Source organism: Geospiza fortis, unplaced genomic scaffold, assembly GCF_000277835.1.
Source record: "Geospiza fortis unplaced genomic scaffold, GeoFor_1.0 scaffold100, whole genome shotgun sequence".
NCBI classification, from domain to species: domain Eukaryota; kingdom Metazoa; phylum Chordata; class Aves; order Passeriformes; family Thraupidae; genus Geospiza; species Geospiza fortis.
In genome coordinates this window covers 3,030,249-3,053,299 of record NW_005054350.1, presented here as the reverse complement: position 1 = coordinate 3,053,299, position 23,051 = coordinate 3,030,249, and the positions used below count along the sequence as shown (strand labels likewise).

The window sequence follows — 23,051 nt, the reverse complement described above, 5'->3', positions numbered from 1 at the left end:
ATCTTTGGAGAGGTTTTTTTATTCGAATATATTTTGTGTCCTTCCTGACTCTTTCTTTCCACGAAGGGAATATTTTCAAGAGAATGCTCTATTTAATCACAACTAGTGCAAACTGAAAAAATGTTTACATGTGTATTTTGAATTTTATATCGACGCCTTACATAACCCCCAGGGTCAGCTTGAGATCTAATATTGTAGACACAGCTTTCAGCTGTATTGCAAATGCACAGGATCACTTATTACAAATTTACACAGTGAACATGGCAAATCCTTTTGTCTCTAACACAAAAATGGAGAAAAATAAGCAGTTTTCATTATTTGCAACCTGTCTACCCTGCAACCTTTTTCCAGTCTTGCTGGTTGTCTGTGTATTAGACACAGAGTATAACAGTGAGAGCCATCAAGCGTCTACATCAGTTTAAAGAGATTACCCTGAACTGTAAGTTTGGGTGTTGCTCAGGCATCATGACAGGAACAGATGTTTTGGGATATTGGTTTGAGTGCATTCACAGCTGAGTCCAGGTAGGCTAGGAGAGCAGGCACTTCATTTCTGGTAAGACAAGGTGGGAACCAGTTCCAGACAGTGCTTGGATCTCAAGGCAATCTGAGGTTCAGTGTCAGTGACTGCAGAAATATTTTTAAGTCAAAGAAAGCAGTGTGGGATAAAACCTACCAAAATCTTACTGCCTAGGTGTTGACTTCTTGTTTTAACAAGCTAGATGGAAAAAAAATCTCACTGGTCCATAACCTGCATAATCACAGCTGCTCTGTGTTTTGCAGATAAATGGTGCCTGGAGGCTTGGGGATGGTGCTGGGAAAGGCAGTGGGATAGCTGGGGAGGAGTGGGCAGATGGGTTACTGGAGAACAGTTTGCTCTGCCCTTGAAGGAGGGCTCAGGGGAAGACGATCAAAGGTGTGCCCATGGGATGGATTTTGTCAGGCAAGGTAGAAGTCCAGGTCCTCATTGCAAAGCAAAGCAAAGCAAAGCAAAGCAAAGCAAAGCAGAAAAAATGGCAGTGCAGGGGTGGGAGCTGGTCTCTGTCTCCTGGGGTCTATGAGTGGCCACTGCCTCTTTCCCCCAGGCATGGGGATGCTACAAAGGGAGGCTGGCACCAGCCAGTCCCTGAAACTTTTCTGTAGGTGAGGGCAGTCAGATGAGGGCCAAAGGCAGACAGGCTTAACCAAACTTGCCAGGATGATAGAAAAATACAGTAGCTGGTGGCACCACCTGAGGTCTGCTGTAGCCATGACCTTGTCCATCCCCTGCTTTCACGGGGGTACCTCTCCAAGCCCTAACTGCCAGCATCTCCATGAGAGGAGTCCTTATCAAAGGACTTTTAATAGAATTTCAATAATATTTTTTACTGCTGAATTTTAGATTTTGACATGAATCTCTCTTGAGTGTTCCTCATTGTGGGGCTAAATGTTTGGTGTTTTCTTTAATGATTTTTTCTCCATGTTTAGGTGTTATGAGGTATGAATAATTTTATGATAAGAATAATTTACATTTGGACAGCTCATTGTGAATGTGGAGTCTTTGCATGTGTAGAGTTAGAGTAGTCTTCCTTACAGGATGCATTCACTTCTAACATGGTGGAATCTCTCTTAACAATGTCTGCTTTAGAGAAGCAGATGGAAAATAATGTTTTGAGGGAAGGAACATTTGGCTGATAATTCATGCATTGCAGAGTTAATATGAGCTCTGCCTTGATCACAATTTTCTTTCCGACATTTTTTATCATTTTAAAATTCATCATTTTTGAGCACAGGGCACTGCAGTACTGTAGATGTTTTGTTTTACCTTTTCTTTAATTTGTATGTTTCTTTTCTTTCCCCCCCAATTCTAACAGTCATTTCTTTCTGTGCAGCTTTACATTTATTCTGCTATTTGATGGAAATGAAGCAATTCTCATTAAAATAAAATATGTGATTATATCTGAACTCCTTTCTAAACTTGCATTTTATAGATGAACCTTTTTTTTGCAATACATGCATAGGTTTGAAAAATTTTCATTTTCGTATCTCTTTTCCAATTGATTTTTGTAGGTCTGTAGAGGCTTTCAGGTTTATTGTCCTTCATTCAACCCAAGATAACATGAATTCATATGGTTTGTCCATGTTCCATACTCTTGAAATTCTCTTACTACTTCTCTCTGGCACAGCTGAATGACTTCCTTGAATTACTGTGAGGTTAATTCCTCACCATTTCCTCTGGACTGCTTCAGGATGTATTACTGCTGAAAGCCATTCTGCCTTAAAGTTTTGTGAGCTCTGTATTATTTTGGCAGGAACAATTCAAAATTTTCTCACAAGAGTTTTTAAATTACAGTCTGCTTTGTAGCATCCTTCCAGACCAGATAGTTGCTTCCTTACCTGGGTGGCTGACTTGGAAGTGTTTGAATTTTATCTCTGGTATTACTTTTTTTTGAATTCTTTGTGGTAGCATGCCATGGTTGAATCAAAGTGCTTTTCCTGTCTGTGGAGGTTATTATTTTATTGAAGAGAACTGGCACTGACAAGCTCAGCAATCCCCTTTGCTAGTTCAGACCTGGCTTAGGGGTTTTAAAATTCAAAACCCGTCTTTGCTGGCATGACAACTTTATGTTGGAAACAACACTTCAGTGACTAAAAATAGCTTTTTAATCAAACTATCCTATTATTTTGGACTTACACTCCAAAAGTTGCTTTTGAAACTTAGAGATCACTAATTGCATGATTTTAAGGAGATTAGATGTTAAAGAAGAGTCTTGAGTTCCCTTTTACAGCAAAATTACACGTCCACGTTTTCTACTTAACCATATACTTTTATTCAAATGCATGGTTTAGAAACAAATGTTCACTTTGTTGCAATTTAACCAACAGAATTTTAAAGTAGTATATGCATTGAATTGAAATTATTTATACAAAATGAATTTGCTCATGTCTGAGGTAATGCAACATGATGCAGATTTTAGTTTGGATTTTTCTGAAATGACAAAAGGTAATTAAGACATTTGTTTAGTTTTTTTCCCTTGAATGAAAATTATCAGCAGAATTAGCTTAGTGTGGAGGTCTGGTTGACAAAGATTTGTGTGCTTACTTATTTTTTATTCATTCTTTGGTAACTGAAAAATCTCTGGCAATATACTACAAGCATATCATTACTTTGGGTGTAATTGTTGGTATTTTTATCTCTTCACACTGATGTTGCACAGCAGCCCATAAATGCTTCTATAATTTTCATTTTTGATGAAGTGTTCACCAGTTGCAGCTTGACCTGGGACAGTAGAACATCTTCTTAAATGTACTCCGCAATTCTGGGCTTCGGAATGCAAAAATCATAGGGTTGATGATGGCATTGCACATGATGAGTGTCCCATTCACATGGAAAATGGACATGTAGCAGGCACAGTAAGGGTTGTGTGGGCAAAACCTTGCTAAGAGGATGTGAAGAACAAAGGGGGCCCAACAGCAAAGGAAAACTCCAAGGAAAATAGTCAGCGTGATGGCGCCTTTCGTGTTAGTTCTGTGATGGACGGTGCTGCTGGGCAGTGAGGCAATCTTTTTGGCATGAGATCGAGCCAGGAGGAACATGTGGACATAGAGGCAGAATATGAAAAACATCATCAAAGGGAACAGGATGGTGAAGGGAATGACTGTCGCTGCTTCATAGGAGAAGAGGGCGATGGCAATGCTGCTGCCAGCACAGAACGCCCAGATGATGGCCAGGATAACCAAGGCCCTCCTCAGTGTCATGATATTGTGGTACCGCAGAGCGTAGAAGATAGTGATGTATCTGTCTGCTGCAATGGCCAGCAGGCTGAAAATAGACCCCAGCAGAGACAGAATGAACATGGAATCCATGGCATCATCCAGTTTTTTCTCGAAGTCTCCGTGACGCGTCAGGTATCCCATTTTGCACAAGATGATAAAGATGTTCTCCAGAGTTTTGTACAAGCTACCTAACATGTCTGAAATGGCTAAACTGCAAATGAAGAAGTACATGGGCAAGTGTAAATTCTTATTTCTCACAACAGCAATGAGGATAAGTAGATTTTCCAGTATCCCAGCAGCAGCAACAGTGAAAAAAACTTCCTCTGGCACCACAACCTGGGTGCAGTCAGTGATATTTAATGAAAAATCGCTTATGTTTTCAAGGGATGGAATGCTTGTCTGCCCTGGGTGTTTGATTAAGTTGGAAGGTCTCTCAGTGCTCATTCTTCTGGTCATGGAAAGAATCTGGGTTGCTTCTTTTTCAGGTTTGGCTTTATTGTGAGGCTGGCCTGTCAATCAGGCCATTCTTCTTTTGATCAAGGCTCTCTCCTTCATCTGGAGCAATTTTAAGACTTAATTGAAATGTCTGGAATTTGTCCTACAATAAGACATGTAGAAACACAAATATCAGGAAGAAATTGACCACACATATGAGGCAAAAATAGATATTTGAAATATTATCTATTGCAGTTTAAAGCACATCTATAATAACCATAGAGAAAAAAAAATTGGATTAAATAGGAGCTGTTCAAGGCTTCACTAAAGCTTAAAGAGAATCAAAGTGTAAATTCTCTTTTAGCTTCAAAGTGATTTAAAAAAATTTTTGTAATTTTCTTTACTAATGTGCATCCCACATTTACTGAAACTAATCTTACAGACTTGAAGGGTTTGGCAATCTTTACTGGCCCAGCTGTTTTCTTTGAGAAACAAAGTTCTGGCAGTTCTCACAAGATTTTCAGCATTATTAGACACAAATAAAACTAATGCCAAGATAAACTCTTGTTCAGAACAATAACATGTTTACCTCCACACTGTTGATGGTGTAATGAAATGCCCTCAATTTAGATGTGAACATTAAAAAATAGATGTATTTAGAGGCATGTTAGATGTTAGTGAGAGGCTTCCTTTTAATTTAGATTGAAACTGTCTTTTGATTCCATGAAAGTATTTCTAAGATCCGAAGTATAACTTCTTCTTGTCTGCATTTTACAACTATCTAAAACCCCAAATATTATTTCAGCATTGGGATGATGTTTTCCTTTTTCCATAATGATCCTAATCTAAACTACATCCAAGCATATAGGAATCTTTCCAAAGGAATAGACTTTTTACTCTTTACATTAATGTATAAATTGATATGATACTTATTTAGCTTGGATATGACCCATAAACTATAAGAGAGAGTTTTTCTTCTTGTCTTCATAGCCAATTTCAGACATACAGATGCAATTTTGATATTTAGAAAGTCCCCTTCTTTACAGATAATATTTTCACTGAAAGCGTTGTCAAGCACTCGAACAGGCTGTCCAGAGAAGTGGTTGAGTCACCATCTTATGAGGTATTTAAATGAGGTATGGATGTGACCCTTAGGGACATTGTTTAGTGGTGGACTTGGCAGTGCTGGGTTAATGGCTGGACTGAATGATCTTAAAGATGTTTTCTAGCCTAAATGAGTCTAAAGTTTCATTATTCCCCCTCTGTTTTTAAGTTTAAACCAGCTTTCTTTGACACTTTCATATCAGTAAATCTTGATATTTTTTGGACATTTGTTCATGATCAGGGTTGCTGAATATTATAACACACAGTTACTGTTTCAAAAGGAGAAGTTAAAAGTTTCATTTATTTTGTGTACAAACAAGGCTTGGAGCACCAGCCATCTCAAATTTGATGAAACTAGAAGCATTCAGGAGAGTACCCATACATATCTGAAAACACGGGCTGAATGAACTGTATTGCACTGCAGCATGTGTAGACATTCCCAAAGATAATTAGGCTGGCATCTGTCAGTATGTGATGGAAGAAGTTACTAACAAAAATAAGAAACTTGACAATGTCTTTGTAATGATATGTTTTTCCTATTCTCACCTGGAGCTACTGTCACAGTTAAGTTTAATGATTTCTAATCGAGCACTCTGTTACCAATTTTCATTCTTTATAGGAAGTCAGCACAGACACTTCAGACAAAACTTCATTTCAATAAGATTTAAACAGGAGAATCAGCTAGCAAACATTTATTAAATTGCTATTTTCTCAAAACAGAATTTCAAGAATGCTTCTTTGCTGATATAGTCATATTGCTGAAATAATCTACCAGAAAAACATGAAGTTTCCTTCACTGAAAAGATATAATATTGTGAATGGCATGGTATATTACATCTGCTGCTTATAATTTTACAGTAATTTTGTTTTAAGCTAAGAGCAGATAATTCATAAGAGCTTTGCTGCGTTTACAATAAATGGAATAATTACATCACTTAATGTTGTTTTCCAACAATCAATAGAAAGCCAAAAAAACTTCCTCTCAAACCACGACAGCCTGTTTGCACTGGTTTATAATGCACAGCTAGAACCAGCCCCAGTACTTCAGCTTGTGGCAAGGCTGAGAAAACCCTTGAAGATGCTGGGAACTCCCGGTGCTCCAGAGCATTAGCCTTGGGCACAAACCACAATTCTCTCCCGTGTGTCTTGTGCCTACAGATAACTAAAATACAAATTTCTCTGCAGTAGAAATACAATGACTTAGCATCTGAAAGGTCTGGGAATAATAGGTCTGGTCTTGACTTTTTTTTTAATTGGATGAAAACTTAATTCACTGAATAAATAAATAACACATTTCCCTCGACGTCAAAATACTAAATAAACTGGCCAGGTCAGCTGCAATAGCAATAAAAGTAATTTCAGCTGTGAACTATAATGAGAAGATATGGTTAAAAAATTATATACCTTAATACTGTATAATTTCCCAGGGGCTTTTTTTTTTTCATCTATAATTTCTTTAATAGCAAACCATACTTCCTTTATCATAGAGACCCCAAGATGTACTTACTCTCTAAATAGCTGTTAGTAAATAAAACCTGAAAGGGTACTGAGTAGTTTCTTCAGCTTTAGGACTGCACAAAACAGCTGTGATAACAAGCCAATTACGTAGAACCAATTATTTCTTTCAGAACCATGAAATGTATGAATTCCTCGTTCTATATATCTAAATTTTTTTGGGAAAAAAAAGTAATTTGGAAGGAATGGAACAGAATAAGGGACTTGTGTATCAGACATAGTGTAAGTAGTGTATTTCACAATCCACTCTGTATATAAATAGGTGCTCATTTGTCTCTAGAAATGCCATAACCTTCCCTCAGTTCTCCAAAGTCTCCAATCTACTAGCACTTGTTTCTATGCCTTTATCTCTAGCTAGCTCCAAAGCTTTTTCACTGGGACACCAGGTAATCTGTTCAGGTTGGTTTCCCTTGCCTGGTGCAGCTTAGAATGACCTCCTTTGTCTGAAAATGTCAGCCAAAGTCCCACAGACAGGAGCAATGTATTTTTTCAGTCACTCGCGTTCAAGCTGTTGCAATTTTGTATCAAGATACATTTGACAAAAAACTAGTGACAAATACCTTTTCCCTTGTTTCTAACTTTTCTGGGAGTAACAAGCATTTAAGAAGGAAACAAGCCACTCAAAAACATGGATGTGGAGGCTTAGCTTTTAAAGCTGTAAAACAAGAAAATGGCAACCTTTTTTTCCTTTTTTTTTTTTTTTTTTTTTCTTTAACAGGTAGGTAATGGCTTTCATGGGGACAAGAGGGGCTGGACTTGTTATAGGCAGGTGAGTTATGAGGACAGGATGATCCCTATGTGCTTTAATGGGAATTTCTTTTTGTCTGCCAGTCTGGCTTAACCCTGAACAAGCAAGTAAGTGAGAAAACACATCAAGCCTGATCCTGCCTTGCCCTGCACATCGTATGGTTCTTTACAGTCATTAGAAGTAATTGTGTCAGAGGAATTACTCTAAAAAATACAGGCTCCTAAAGGCCCTGTCAGCTTCTCTACTTCCTGTAGCTTTTCTGTCTGTCTCAAAATATAGAAAATATCTCACTCACATCTAGGTTGACCATGCTTAAGCTACCTCAGCATGGCCTGTACAAAAGAATCCCAAAAAGAAACCTGCCTGCTTGAGGAACAGTAGCAGATCATAAGTGAAACATCCTCAGCTGTAATTGTTAAACTCTTGAAGAAAATAGTTTCCTCAAATGACCTTGATTTTAAATCTTTCACCATTTATTAAACAGACTGAAATGGTGTAGAAAGCATCCAAGAAAGTTGCTAAAATTTAGCGGCAGCACAGTTCTTTGATATTGTCCAAGTATTGTTTCTTTATATAAGAATCCTTCTGAAGGCATTGGTATTTCCCATCAGTAACTGGGATGGTAAAAAGGTGCACATCTGGTAACTTTCTTTCATATAAAACTAAGGAAGTCTATATTTTAAATTCAGCATTATATGTCAAAAACTTTGTTCAGCAAACACTGAACAAAACAGTGCCCGTGATCACAAAAAAGTGATGGCATTAATTTTCATCCTTCAGAAATCAGAATTTTTCACTTCTCAATGTGAAACATCTCAGTTGCTGGCATTGAGGTGGAACAGAGATATCTCTTTCAAAGGAAGGAACATGAGTTTCTCCTGCTTACTGCTGTAGGTACAGCTAGGAAAAAGTACCCCGTGGTACTTTTTCATTTCACATTTCATTGTTCAATTGCTAGAACTTGTATCTTCTCATCAAAGTAAACATATTTCATATGAAAAACCAATTTATACCAGAGTAGAGTACTGGTGGCTTTGATAGAATCATTTTCTGTCTAACTATTTTTATCCTGTTTTCTTTTATTTTTTAAAATTACAGTGTAGGTAAAACAATATCAAATAAGGGTATGTGAAAACAGTGAGGAAAACTGGAGATGCTAAAATACCTGGATCTTCATCTAACAATCTTTTGAAATTTTATTAACAACTGCAATTAGTATCTGTGCTATATTAGGTAATTTATTATTTTGCTTTGATCTCCCTCTAGTGTTCAAGAAAATAGTGTCAGCCAAGCATTAATGACTGATCAGAGCTATTCTAATTCTTCACATGCATGGACATTACATAACATTGTGTTTCCTAATCTCGAGTTCATGAACTGTTATCAGGCCTAGATAAACTTTTTTTGTGCAAGGGTGTTCACTGCCATGTGTCTCAGTGATTTACTGCGCCAGGATAGTGAGTGTATGTCCCATATGATTTCAGCGTTGCTATTTTCTTAGAAATAACTTCACATTGATAGAGATGGCACTTTTTGAAGAAAAGTGAGGAAGCAAAGAAGGGAAGTGTGCATGTTTTTTTTAAAGTTAAATACTTTAAAAAATATTGTTGTATCTAAAGCTGTGCATATACCAATTGGGTTAACTACTGCCAAAATTTCACTCACGTGATTACAACTGTGACTTCCTTTTAAACATGTTTTCCAGAGTGAAATTAAGGTGCAAACATACTTGCTGAAATTTTAAATGTATGACATGTGTGCATATGTTGAAGAGACTTCTTTTTTCCTGGCTTTGTAAACTGCATAAAAGCATTTTCTGACCAAATCATAAACCGAACAGACTGAAGATCTTGCAAAGATTACAGCTGAAAAAAATTTGAATGTTTGGTTTACTTCTTATGGATACTTCTCTTTCTTATTTCCTTAGGAGAAGCACCAAGGTAACACAATTATGTGTTTGTTTTATGAATAAGGAAAAATCAGGAAAGATTTTCTTATTCATATTTAAGGTTGGGTATATTCACTATGCTAAGATTTTGTTGCCAAAAAAACCAAAAAAGTAATAAGGCATCTAAGCTATGCAGAAACAAACTGATCAGGACTACTTCTCTCTCTATCATGTGAGTGTAGCTTCATGCAAGACGTGCATAGCCCTGGGTGTTTCAGCAAAGATACTGGAAGCATGTAAAGTAAAAAGGATTAAAAAGGATGGACTGAGCTCTTAATATCCTTAACAAAATAAATCTTTTCAGTAGCATAGAGGAAAAAGGAATTATTTAGGATACTTATGAATGAAATGGCAGAACCATTAAAAAGGCGGAGAGAAAATATTAAATCTGAAAATCCAGCAAACACTTTCTAATTGATGAAATCCTTGTGGCAGGATCATTTTTCACATACAATTTCTGAGTCTGTAAGCTATGCTGTTAGCTGAGGTACCTGGAACTAAAAAAAAGCTGCATAAAATGTTGGAGGTTATGTAAAGACTCTTGTTTTGTAAAAAGGCATAAACACAGAATGTTAACAGAGTCATTAGTGCACTTTATTTCACAATGTCTTTCAGTGAAATAATCTTCTTCATATCAAGTGTGTGGACAATTTAATGGAAATGAGTAACCTGTAGAGATTAAAGCTAGGACCTGTACAAAATCAAGGGCTGTAAATTCATTGATGCACTTCTCACTGGTGTTCTGCTTCCTTTTTCAGTACACTTTGGAGCAGCCTTCTCACCAGTGTAGACAACACGCTGTGCCCTGGAGAGGGGAAACTTCTGCAAGTAATTTACTACACAGCTATCAGGGAAGGGAGTGAAATTGCAGTGAAGGTTTCCCCTGTCCTTACTGCTGGACAGTATATGGAATCATGAGAGTTTTTTTCCTGAAATGTGGAGCCTCACTGCAAGGTTTCTGTTGCTTTGCAAAGTTGGGATATGTTAAGAAATACAGATATTGTGATATACTAAGAAATAGAATTATTAGTCAGTTGTAATTTTTACAATGCAATCTACCTAAAAAAAAACCTCAAAAGACCAAACCAAACCAAGCTTGCTCTGTCTGATGCAGGTAATTGCTTTGGAAGTGGCATACTTATAACCTTTGGTCACATCATTCAACCTCAGATCAGTCTGATGTCATTGGAGACACTTGGTGACAAGCTACAGTGATCAGTGCCTACTAAATATGCTTTTTTATTAAGATTATAGTGGAAAGATGCATGTTTCTTTGAAACAATAGTTATTGTGCCCCAGACTTTGTAGCTGGCTTTTATGACACTATTCTTTCCTATTTGTTTTCAGAATAAATTAATTTTAAGCCTATAAAGCTGTAAATCTCTACAAAGAATGAAAAATTATATTGAATTTGAACACAGGGTGAATAGTTCTTTGGGATCTTGGTAAAATCAATCAAGAGGCCTTCAAGTGACATTTCTGGAGGCCATTGCTCTGTTTTTACACTTTCCACTAAATCACTGTTTGCCATTAATAATGCCTCACAAAAATGTTACCAACAAGCATTAAGGAAATCTTCTTTACAGAAAAGCATTTACCATTTAATGAAAAAGAACTCCTGTGTTTCTGCTCTAAGGAAAGAAGCACCCCTAGCTGCTCTTCTAGGAGCCAGCCATCTTTTTCTCTGGCTGTGTTTTCTTCAATAGTTGCAAACAAAATAATAGTCAAAGTAGATGGTATCATTAGAGTAATATTTAATATTTTTAAATGACAGAAAACAAGGATGTGGATTTATAGCATGTAGCCTGCTGTTAAATGCATTATCTTATGGTACGTATTAGGTATCTCTTATTGAAACAAAAACATTAATCAAAAATACAGCATCTTCTTTCCTGAGAGCTACTTCAAAGTGCCATTGTGCTTTTTGTCTTGCCACTGAATGAATATATTTACATCCATTTATGCTAAAAAGCAATGTAACGTAGTGAAAGACAACGATTAAAAGATTTGTTCAATAGATGGGCAAGTTGAAGAAAATATCCCTTTTAGATTTGTCTTTTCAGAGCCATCTTCATTCCATATGCCTGGGAGGGAGAATGAGTAGGAAAAAAGCGTGGAAGGACTCATATCTGAATTCTCCAAGACTGTAGAAATCTACTTGCATTTGCAGTAGTGGCCACATAAAGCTTTAGTCTGCTTACATGTTGGCATTCAGTGCTACTGTGGCTTCTGCTATAGGTGGAAGTAGACAAAATCTCATTGCAAAAGGTGTGCTGTCATCCCAAGCCACCTCTGGAGAGGTGTGGGAGATTTATGAAGATATCTAAGATTAGGTAATTTTAGCTTGTTTTTCCCATGCACATTCCCATGAATGTGGAACCGCTATGGCAATGATGCTGTGGCAGCACAGGTATTTCCACTTCTACACAGGTATCAGGGAATTACAGGTATATATAGGGGGTATGGGTGTGGGTGTGTGTGCATGTGGTAAAATTTGCCTTCTGTTTCTGGTCTGACAGAGAAAGTCAAAGGATAAATAATAGTTCCGTTTATCTACAACAACAAGTTTTAAGCAGAGACACTTGCTCTGCCCTCATTTGTGGTTATCTGCTTCAAGGCAGAGACTGCTGATGTTCTCTGCCTTCCTCTCTTGTGTGCTGCTGATTGACACAGGATTAAGCATCTAAAAGTATTGGCAATTAGAGTGCAGCAAACCACACAGTCGTCTGAGAAATCTGTACCTGTCAGGTACATCAATGGAATTATTCAATACTTGCACTTGAGCAAGTGACAACAGAATTTGGCCTCCCTGAACAAAATGAATACAACAAAACCATACCTGGCAGGCGTAGCCCTCCTCAGATAATTCACAGTCCAGACTCAGAAGAGCACTCATTGATGACCAGCTAGAAAGTCTCTGAGGGATATGTGGCCTCTGGCTGATGCAGTGAAAAAACCCAAAAGAGTTGAAGCAGGAAAAACAGTAAACAAAATATAAACATTTCAATAGAAGTTTTCCTGCTCTATAACTTAACTTCCATTGGTAAAGAGGATAATCTTACTCAGTCTTCATACAAGAGGCATAAAACCCCTGCCAAAATTTTGCTTTAAAGAAGAATGACTGGAAGATGAAAGATTTCAGGGAATATTAGGAAATATGGCACTTCATTCCACTATAACATTGCATATTTCTAATTTCTCCAAGGAGGCTTTCTGACATTAGATATATTTTGTAAACCTCCACTTACCTGCTGGTGAAACCACTTGTGAGTCAGTTTGCTGGCAGCTCTGGAGCAAGATTATTTATAAAGGAAATGAAGCCAACACAGCCTTTGCGTAAGGGAAAGATTGGAACATCTAAATCAAAGAGGACGACAGTTGTTTCATTGGCACAACCTTGAATTAGGATCTCTTTAAAATAAATTATCCGCCGTCTCTTGAAACATTTATAGGAAAAAAAAAAAGAAAAAGCAAAAACTGCTCAGTCAAAGGGAAAATATTCTGTTTCAGATGGATTTTCTTGTCAGCTACTCCTCTTTATAATGTTCCTTCCTAGTATTTGGAAGGAGGAGTGTGTAAATCACAACAAGATCATGGGCTATATTATAAATAGTATTTAAACACTCAGGTAAATGGTTGAGATGGTGTGAGATGTTTATTGCCATCAAGATGATTGTCACTGTCTTTGTTTTCAAACTGTCATCTCTACTAAAGACACAACTGGTGGCTGAACTGAGAAGTTAACAAGGTAGAGAGAACTCAGCTGCACCAAAATCCAGCTGTACTAGTCTGAATAAATACAAGTGATCATTATGGAGATATATTATTCAGGTTGTGAAGGTTAAAAAAATGTACTGAGCTTTAGCAACATTCCATGAAGATGTGGTTGGCCCTATTACTGAAGCAAATGGGAAGGAATAGCATAAGTGAGCTACCCTAGGGAAAGGCTTCACACTTGGATCTATTAAATAGCAATTAAATTTCAATGCCCAAAAGCAGAATTATATTCTTAACAGCATAAACCAAGTAAATTTGTTTGCTTCCAAACTACCTAAGGAATTCAGTCTCAAGAAATGAGGATTTAATTCATCTCTGTGCAGCAGGACTGGTAAAAACATAAACTCCCAGCAATTAGCAGTTTGACAGCTTCAGTGAGAGTCATTTGGATCCCTGGAACATAATGACTGGAGGAGAAAAAACTTAGCAACACATGCAAAGGGAGGGGATCTGAAAAAATTAAAAAACCTTCAAAAGTGGAAGGTATATTCATCATCTGAGTGTCCTTCAAATTTTCAAGGAGAAAAAAAGTGTCTCACTCTTACTCTTCATCCTCAGTTATACACAGGTTTGCTTTTAATTTTCTTTTCTTTAGACCAGTTGAACCCGCTGAGTGCCATTAGGATACGCAGACATAATTAAATAGAATAAAGTCAAGAAGACAGCTGGTGTCACAGGAGTGCAGAACATTTGTTTACTATTTTTTTTTCCTGCATTGTGCAGCATTTGAATAACCTCCTTCAAATCTAGCTGGTTATGGTCCTTGCAGGAGCAAGCTTTAGGAGTACTCATTCTTTATATTGTCAGGCAGAACTCATCCTATGAATTCAGGTTCTTTGCAGTGCTTTGTGCATGAAGACACTCACTAGGTGCCTCAAAAGTTGTGAAGGCCTTCACTCCTTGTACTGTGAATTTCTGCTCTACCCTAAGAGTGCAATACACAGACTAACAATATACCGTATGCACAAAAAATTTTGTACCATAAGCTGTGATAAATAGTTAATAAGGAAAAGTCCATAGATTCAGGCTTGCATTGTATTTTGGTTACAGAGAAAATAAACACACTGGAGGCGCAGAGAGTGCTTCGTTCAGCCTTGGGCAACAAGTAAGTTTGGAAGAAGTCTGAATTGAGAATTAAGTGTAGAGTCAGAACTCAAAATAATGATGTTTAGACAGTGAAGCTGTGAATGCCCCATCATTTGAAGTGTTTAAGGCCAGGCTGGATGGAGCTCTGAGCAATCTTTTCTAGCGGAAGGTGTCCTTGCCCATGGTAGTGGGGTCAGAACTAAATGGTCTTTAAGGTCTCTTCCAACCCAACCCAAACCATTCTGTGACCCTATGTAAAATAAAGACATCAGCTCAGCACTCCAGCATGTCTCTACTAGAATTACAAATACCTCTGTTCAGGGATGGTGTGAATTGCCACTCCAACCAGCGCAACAAGGCTGGGACTGCAGATGTGCAAGGGACAGCATCATGCCCTCAAGTTCTACCTGCAGCTCACAGAACACTCAGCCTCCAGGATCACACTGAGTGCAAAGCTGGAGCAGCAGGAGAGCTTGGGATGCATTTCCTGTACTTTTGACCTGGCCACAGAGGCTCTCTGCTGCTCAGTACATGTGTGTGATGCTACGGGGAAATGCAAAGTGAATGCTTGAGGAAGCACATTTGTAAGAAATAGGAAGGTTAGTATTTATCAGAGTTTTATTCTGAAAGGTGCTGTGGGCATTTAGAAAAGGGATCAGAGGTGAAAAATAAATTAAAATGCCCTGTGACGAGTCACCTACCTAAGCATAAATCACTACAGTTCTAGGCAGATCAGTTTTTATAATGTTAATTCTTGACTTTTCTGTTTGTTTTGTGAAGGGAAGGTATGTAAATAGGAAAGGATTTGTCAGGGAGAAGCCAAGAGTTATTCAATTTTTTTTAAAACTATATAATATTAAAAAAATGTAATACAGTGAATTATAATGAAAAAGCAGCTAGAATTGCATGTCATAAATAAAAAAATGAATCTCTATTGTCACACTGCATAAAATTTATTATTTCTATTTATTGAGCCATTAAATCAGTAGATTATTTGAGTTTGAAGGTTGAAAAATGCAAAATAATTAGAGATTGACCTTATCACCCAAAAAACTTGTTACAATGATTTTTCCAGTTCAGTGCCTAAAAAAATATAGCAAGTTTAACACTCATATTGCATGTGTTTTCATCCTACTGCGTTTCAATTCAAAAGAACACTCCGGGAAATAAACCGTATTTTCACAACATGTGAAGGGAGCAAGAGATATAGGAATTGTAGCAGAAAAGAGATCTATAAATAGTCCAGGCTTTCAAGGAGCAGACAGGATCAGTAGTGTTGGTTAGAAGAAGAGTGACCGAAAAATGTGACCTCAGAAGGGTCAAGAACAACACAAATACTATTTCCACAGTATACACTTTTTTTCCACATCTACTATGCTGGGAACACATCAACTGTAGTTTATTAGCTACATAAAATACTTAGCCAAATCTCAGATTCTGTAGCCATGACCTTTAACAAAACAAGCAAGCATGGATTTAGCCTGCCATTTAATTCTTGCTACACAGTAGATCTGTTAGGCCGGCTTTTTATTCCAAGCAATTTTCAACATGCTGTGCAAACTTGGAGCTTTGCAGAAAAGGCAACTATTAGGCTACTCTGTCATCAGAAAGCAAACAACGATCTTTTGGGGACAGATGGTTAGGGAAAACATTAACAGGAGAAGAGGTTTTTCTTAAGCAGAAGACAGTCTAATTGTAAATTGGTAAATCAAAAATATGTAAGTATTTGCAGTTTTATTACTAGTAATCCAGCATTTGCATAAAGATGCGACCAATTAATTTTTCAGTGACTTGCAGTATGAAAGCAAAGCAAGTTTTAGGGAATTTCTGGAGGTACACTGGTAATGAATTTGCCCCTGAGGCAGTGCCATATGGTCAAAGAGAGCTCCAAGAAGGAAGGATTCCGCCAACTTTTTCAGATGTCAGCATGTTTTATCTTGCACGCTGAAATGTAGCAAGTGATAAAAAATGGGATTAGAATGCCAGTAGAGATGTTTTTTGATGAATCTGGGCTTTTTGGATAAATATTTATAAAAGGAATTGTCTGTGAAATTTTGTTGAGTCCTACAACATAGTCAGGGAGTGTATTAAAAACACTGCATGTGGGAGTTGTGTGGTCTAATTAAATGTTGACATTTACTTATTTATAAATAATTAGATTTGCTATTTTTGTATTGCGCTGTTGCAAGTGTTCTAGGTATAATGTTGCTATTCAACATGAAAAATTATTTAGGTTTTAAAAGGAAAAGCAGGTATTGCTTTTGCCCTGGGAGATAACTTTCACACACATAGTGTAGCGGTCAGGTTCTACTCAAATACTGGTATTCAAGGTGACCAAAACATTTTCCATGGATGGAAAACATTTTCTATTCAGTCAATAGTATGTCAGGAGAATTTAGTAATCTTATAAAAATTACATTAATTTCTTCAAAAGTGTAAACAAGAACAGCTAAGAGGAATACATAGTTTTTTAAGCTTTTGTTTTTAAGATTTTTCTTTTTTCTTTTTGTTTTTAAATTTTTGTTTCCTAATTAGTTTGTTTTCCTTGTTTTTCCTCTTTATGGAGCTTTTGGAGGATATTCTTAATATAGAAAACCTAGAGGACACATTTGTTAGTTTGATTATCCACAATCAAAATTAGTATTTAATTATTTTCACTTTTGAAAAGCGAATACTGTGACTTTTCTCAATTTATAAATTTATTTCTATGAAGAACTTTATTTCTGTGATTATCTCCAATTTGTTTGAGCTCCTGAATATTTTTTTGCTTTTTCTTACTAATTTTGCTTTTTCAGCACTAGCAACAAAATAATGTTGATTATTTATTAATGTTAATTTCTCTTAATTTAGTTTTCAATTAAAGCTACTTTAATTAATACAATTGCCTTCAAAAATATACATATCCTTAATTTTTCATTACACTTAGATAAATGACAGCATGTATCTGTATCATGTAGATTTGGGTCGTTCTCCTTGTTAAAAATGTATCTGTAACTATGTTAAAAAACTTAAAGGTTTTGTAGGAGCTTGTAACCAATAAAACCTTCAGGACAGATATAAATTCACTTTTTTTGGAAAGCTCTAGTCTTTCAACATTCAGGAGGAGCCAATACCTTAGAAGAGAAATATCCAGAACTTTGTGTTCTCCTCTTCCAGAACCTCCTACAAGGCAGGAGATCTTCCCTCTTCTCCTTCTAGCCTGGTTCATGACAAGAATTGCTAATGGAAGACTGTGGCACGCATCAGGCAGCTTTGGATCTGAAGTTCAGGTCCCTTGGGATGATTTGCTTCGCTTGCTTGTCTGATGGGGAAGATGTTTTATTGCCTAGTTGCAAAACATGCATCATCTTAAGGACAGCAAAATGAAATTTCTTGTAAAGTGATAGTCTCTTGACTGGGATTTCTAGTTAGCTGTTAACAAGCAGATATTCAATGTTTAGTTAGTGCAGTTAATTTTTTAAAAAAGCTCATGAACATCTGAAGAATTTGCATAGCAAAATAAACTAAAAGCAACATAAGTTTCTTGATTTGAAATTTAATACTATATTTGACTTTTTATTTTTCCTTTAAAAATAATCTCTGAAGAAATATGAATTTCTAAATAAAGTTTTATACATTTGTGTTTTCTCTCTAGGTAGGAGAAGAAACATTAATGCATTTTATGCTAAATAAAGTTAACAAATACAAATATGAAAAGGAGTAAGTGGAATGACAGGGATAAATATTATCAAGAATATTCTATGTATTCTACAAATGGTATTTTACAATTTCAGACCAGTAAAATAATTTGTCCATTTCTTGAAGTCTCTATCAGAAGATTCAGAGACTGAATACTTCAGTTCAACTGAGTACTTCAGTTGTTTTAGCTTTTCTTTCTTACTTTGTGCTTAGAAACACCTTGTGTCCCAGGGCTCTCAGTGGGACTGTCTGAGGGCAAGGGCAGCAGTTTGTCTGTTGTTTGTTCTGAGCAAAAGGGGGAAAGTACAATCCTATGATAAAACAGGTTGAAGATCTCAATTTATTTTCCTTGTTTCCTTTTGTGTAGAGGGCTTTTTGGCAGGCTGAAAGAGCATCCCTACAATTCTAGGATTGCAGGGCAGTTAACTTGACCACCTCTACAACATTTTATTCTATAAAGTTCTGATTTATCTCTATGTTTGAAGCTTTGATAGTGGAGTTAAGCTGAGAGTGGAGTTAAGTTTGAGCGGGACGAACACCTCAGGAGAAGGGAATAATGCAATTTAAAATATGACCTTCTCTTGCAGTGAATGTGTGGGTGGAGGAGGGTTAACTGGAATGTCAAAGAGAGTTCAAGTTTTAAAATTTTTATATCACTTAATTCTCAAAAGTCAGACAGATGAAATTTCTGAAGTATGTTAATTTACTTTTTCTGATGACCATCACATATAATTACTTAATAAAAACAAAAACATTGTTCAAATGAATTATTTAAAACAATTTATCTGGATAGTCTCTAAATGCATTTGCAACTCTTGGTTCTCTTTTTTTAGTTTGGACATTTTTGACATCTTGCTTTTCTTATATTTAATTTCTAGCGTCATGAATCGTGTAATTTTTAAAAATACTGTTAGTGTACTTTCATATTCTGTTTAGTGTGAAGTGGTTACTGTCTGAAATAAATGCTTACAATTTTTGGCATGCAAAGAACAGAGATAACACAACAGATTTGTCTATTGATTTTTCTGTTTTAATTGATATTCAGCTTTTGTTTCAGTTTTTTGATGGAAATTGAAGAAAAAACCTATTTCTGCAGGCATTTGTAGGTTTTTTCCCTCTGACTATTAATCAGTCCATAGCATGTTTTTATTGAATGCTTCATTTGTTTAGTGTGACAGAAAATCAACAAAGACTTGGATTTTGTTCTCAATCTAGTTTGTATCTTCCTGCCTATTATTCCCACTAAACACATTTCCCTCAAACAGTGTTTGGTTATCTATCATGTATAATTGAAAAGCCTCTTATATCGTTCATTTGTCATTCTCAGCCATGCATGGGTACTGAGACTTGGAGCAAAAAATTGAACGTGTTTGCGTTGGTAAAATGATTTTTTTGTTCTTGTACTAATCTTCTCAAGTGGAGTTTAGGCTCAGTAGGAAAAAAAAAATAGAAAGAAAAAGGGACAGTCTCTGTTTTTCCCCCCTCCATTTAAAAAATCTTATATATTTTGTCAAGAGATTCACCTTACTCTCTTGTAGTGCCCTAACTAACAGGCACTCTTCTTTGCTGTCATTTGGTAGTACTGTTGTATTTTGTTGCCCGTGGGCCTGCCTCCATTTAAATACAAGATTGTCAAGGTTGAATGAATATTTTTGTTTATGGTCTCTTGTCAGCCCTCGGAACTGCATTCTGAGTGTAATTAAAAAAACACAAAGAGGGCAAACACTAGAAATGTGGGGATTCTTGGCTTTTAATCTGGCTGTAACATAGAATGAGTTTTCAACACTAAGCCACTTACAGGTGGAGGATGGAAAAATTTCCTGGACCATTGCAAGTATTTAACTAGATATAAACTACAGTGCAGCAAGAATCCTGTAAAACAAAAAAATCACTGCAATTGGTGAGGTCTCAAAGGATGTTTTTTGAACAAAACCACAACAGCCTGCACAACTCCTACTAGGTTGCCTGTTGGGCTCCAAGCCAGCTTGCAAGCAGAGTCAGAAAGCAAACTGCTCTTACAGACCTGCCCTGAAATGAGCTCCAGTCAAACTCCAGATATGCTGAATCCTCACAGTGTTTGCAGAAACAATGACTCCCATGTTGGAATTTATTTCTTCCCTCCCTGCAATCTTCCTGAAATTTCCATCAATCAGGAGGACAAATTCTGAAGACACCTTGCTTCACAGAGCAATCTCTCACACCCATTCTCTAAGGGACAAGACCTAAAGACTTCCTGCACCCACAGCTGGGACAGTTCCTGATCAAAAAGAAATAGACTTTTTAATTTCTTCTACATTTTAATGGGCTTACCACTGATATGTAATAGAAGAAGAGAAGATGAAGTTTCTTGCCGTGTTTTTGGCCACCAAGTCAAGCAAATGGCCTAGAAGAGAGGCCAGCATCCATCTCTTTCCCACCAATGGGCAGTGCAATTGAATCTCCGTAAAGGAACACAAGCAGTTGGGATTTTCTCCACAGTTCATTAATGGTGTTACAGTTTGTATGCAATGTGATCACATAATATGCTTCTGAAATGGGTTTGCCATGGCCAGGAAAGTGTTGGTACAGGTCAACTGTGATCTTAAAGTTGTTGAATCAAACACTTTAAAAAAAAAAATCAGTCGAAAAAATATTTTCCCCATCAAGTTTGTTATGTGAAATAGCTAAAATTGAAACAATTCTAAAGACATTCAAGAAGCAGAAGAGTGAAAACATCTGTAACAATCACATTGAATTAACACAGAATTCCTGTATTTTGCCATTCATGTTTGATCTTTGATGTTTTGTAATAAAAAGAACAATCTCTTTCACAATTTTATTCTGAAAATATTTTTCTTCTGCAAATTATGTTTGCTTTAACTTTTTGTCTTATCTCAGGGTTGCTGAAGAGCTGTATTGGCTCTCAGCAGAGCTCAAAATAGCTTTTTCTTTATTCAGAAAGATGGTGCATAATTACATTAGGCCTGAGCAATGATCTAATTCAGAAATTGAAAAAATGAACAACAAGAACAGTAACAAAAAATGTACAGTTTGACACATCCAGTGTATTGATTATGAAAATTATTTCAACTTAGAGTTATTAAGGGTTATTCTCCCATACTAATTTGCTTATGGACTACAAGGCTAAAGAGAGAAATGGAGAAATGTCAAAATGCGACAATAAGGAACAGTGCATAATTAATCAAAATGTTATTTAAACCCAAACTTTGAATTAATTTTAATTATAATGATCACATTTTAGGATAATGATATGGCAAAAGAGAGAATGAGTGCATTTTGCCATCCATGAGACAATTATGTTTCTGCAAATGCTTACACAAAGTTATAAATACACCTGAGTGTAATTTTGGTACTGGAGTCCTGCTAAAAACTGGAGCTGAAGAAGCTGTTTTATTTCTCCACCAAGATGAGTCTGCAGTTGGTGAGGAAATACAAGATATTCACCAAGAAAGAGTTTGAAAAAAGAATTTGAATAGCTGGTCATTATGCTAAGAAAAGTGTCTTAAAAAAAAGATTCCTGTAAATTATGTCCATTTCCTTTTCCATTTATAAACCTGAACATTTTGTAAAAGCAGCATTACATGATTTGGCATTCAAAACACTGAAGAAAAGCAAAAGTTTTCATAAGCTGTCTGTACCTTATGGATTTTATGATAAAAACTGTTGCATGTAAACTCCAAGGCATCATTGCTACTAAACTGGAAAACAGGGAGATAAGTATTGTCATAAATGCAGACTATCCACTATTGGTTTAACAATTGGCCATCTATTGGTTTGACAATTTGGCACACAGTGCTACAAATGGGCATCACTTTCCAAACTGCCCTACTCGTCAAATATTTGACAAAATATGCTATATCTAGAGAGATGTAAAAAATATTCTTTAACTTTTAGACTATTTACAAGAGTTGAGCAAATATCAGGGTGAAACTAGCTAGTTTTTAGTTTATCTAGCTCATTTATCCAGGCTGAGGAGAGAGAGATCAGGGGTGATCTGAATGCATCTTACAGGCACACAAGTAGCAGTTTCAAAGTAAAGGGTTTTAAACATCTGACTAAAGGACAGAGGTCCAAAGCTGAAGATGAATGCATTCAGATTCTCATTTTCTTTTTTACAATTGACAAGAGGTACGACGTCTGAAGGGTAAAGTAGCAATAATTTAAATCTATGGCTTGTGTTGTGCAGGGTGCCAGAATGCATGGCCCCTGCAACATGGTTTAATTACTAGCTATTGTTCTGATCAGTAATATTAACCATAAACATCATATTCTCAGAGGTGTTTAGCCATTGATTTTAATGGAAATGAGACCCTGAGTGCATCCCACTTGACACAAAGTCCATTGTCAGAGTGCTCTCTGGGCATTTTGCAATGGACATTTCTCCAGCAGCAAATCCTTATGTGACACACAGACGTCACATAAGGTGTTGCTCTTCAGTAGAAAAGTCTAGGAGTGACCTAATTTTATACAATTCAGTTTAATTATTAAGACTAATTATTTCTCTGCTTATTCCCTAGAACTCTGCTCTAGGTAAAGGTTGCCAAATAATATGAATAGTCACTTAAAAATATTCTAGACATTTCCAGTCCAGTGGAATTTAAATAGTCTTTACAGACCTCTAAAAGTAGATTTCTCAGGGTTTTTCCCCCCATACTATAATAAAGTATCCTTTTACAAAAAGTACAGTTACCTAGTATACTAATTTGAAAGATGTAACCATTTTAGACTTTTGACATTGTAGTTTTGATGAACATTTGTACATCAATTTTGCACTGAATGTCATATTTGACTTTGCAGTTTCTAAAGTGTCTCTTGAGCAGTGTGGTCGCATGACGTGAACAGACACGAGGCTGGGTTGAAACTGATAGTGGAGTGCAATGGCTTCATTCTGCCATTCTTCAATTGAGATGCCTGGATGGAGCATTTGATGTGTGAAAGGCATTTTTCAAGCTTTCTAGTAGTTAAACAGTTCTACTGGAAGTAAACTACCTCCAACCGTTCCTGGGA

At 36.5% G+C, this 23,051-nt stretch overlaps 1 protein-coding gene across 2 annotated transcripts; it reads right to left on the bottom strand.

Annotated features, from left to right (window-relative positions):
• Positions 1-2,811: 2,811 nt before the first annotated feature.
• MC2R (melanocortin 2 receptor) lies at positions 2,812-12,784 on the bottom strand. 2 transcript variants are annotated; one of them, XM_005423329.1, is made up of 4 exons: positions 12,752-12,784; positions 12,343-12,442; positions 7,368-7,462; positions 2,812-4,351 (listed from the first exon to the last, which is right to left on the bottom strand). In XM_005423329.1, exon 4 carries the CDS (start codon positions 4,207-4,209, stop codon positions 3,238-3,240), a length of 972 nt encoding a protein of 323 aa, XP_005423386.1. In that variant the 5' UTR covers positions 4,210-4,351; positions 7,368-7,462; positions 12,343-12,442; positions 12,752-12,784; the 3' UTR covers positions 2,812-3,237. The 2 variants fall into 2 exon arrangements, with proteins under 2 accessions (XP_005423386.1, XP_005423387.1); XM_005423330.1 differs by lacking the exon at positions 7,368-7,462.
• Positions 12,785-23,051: the final 10,267 nt, after the last annotated feature.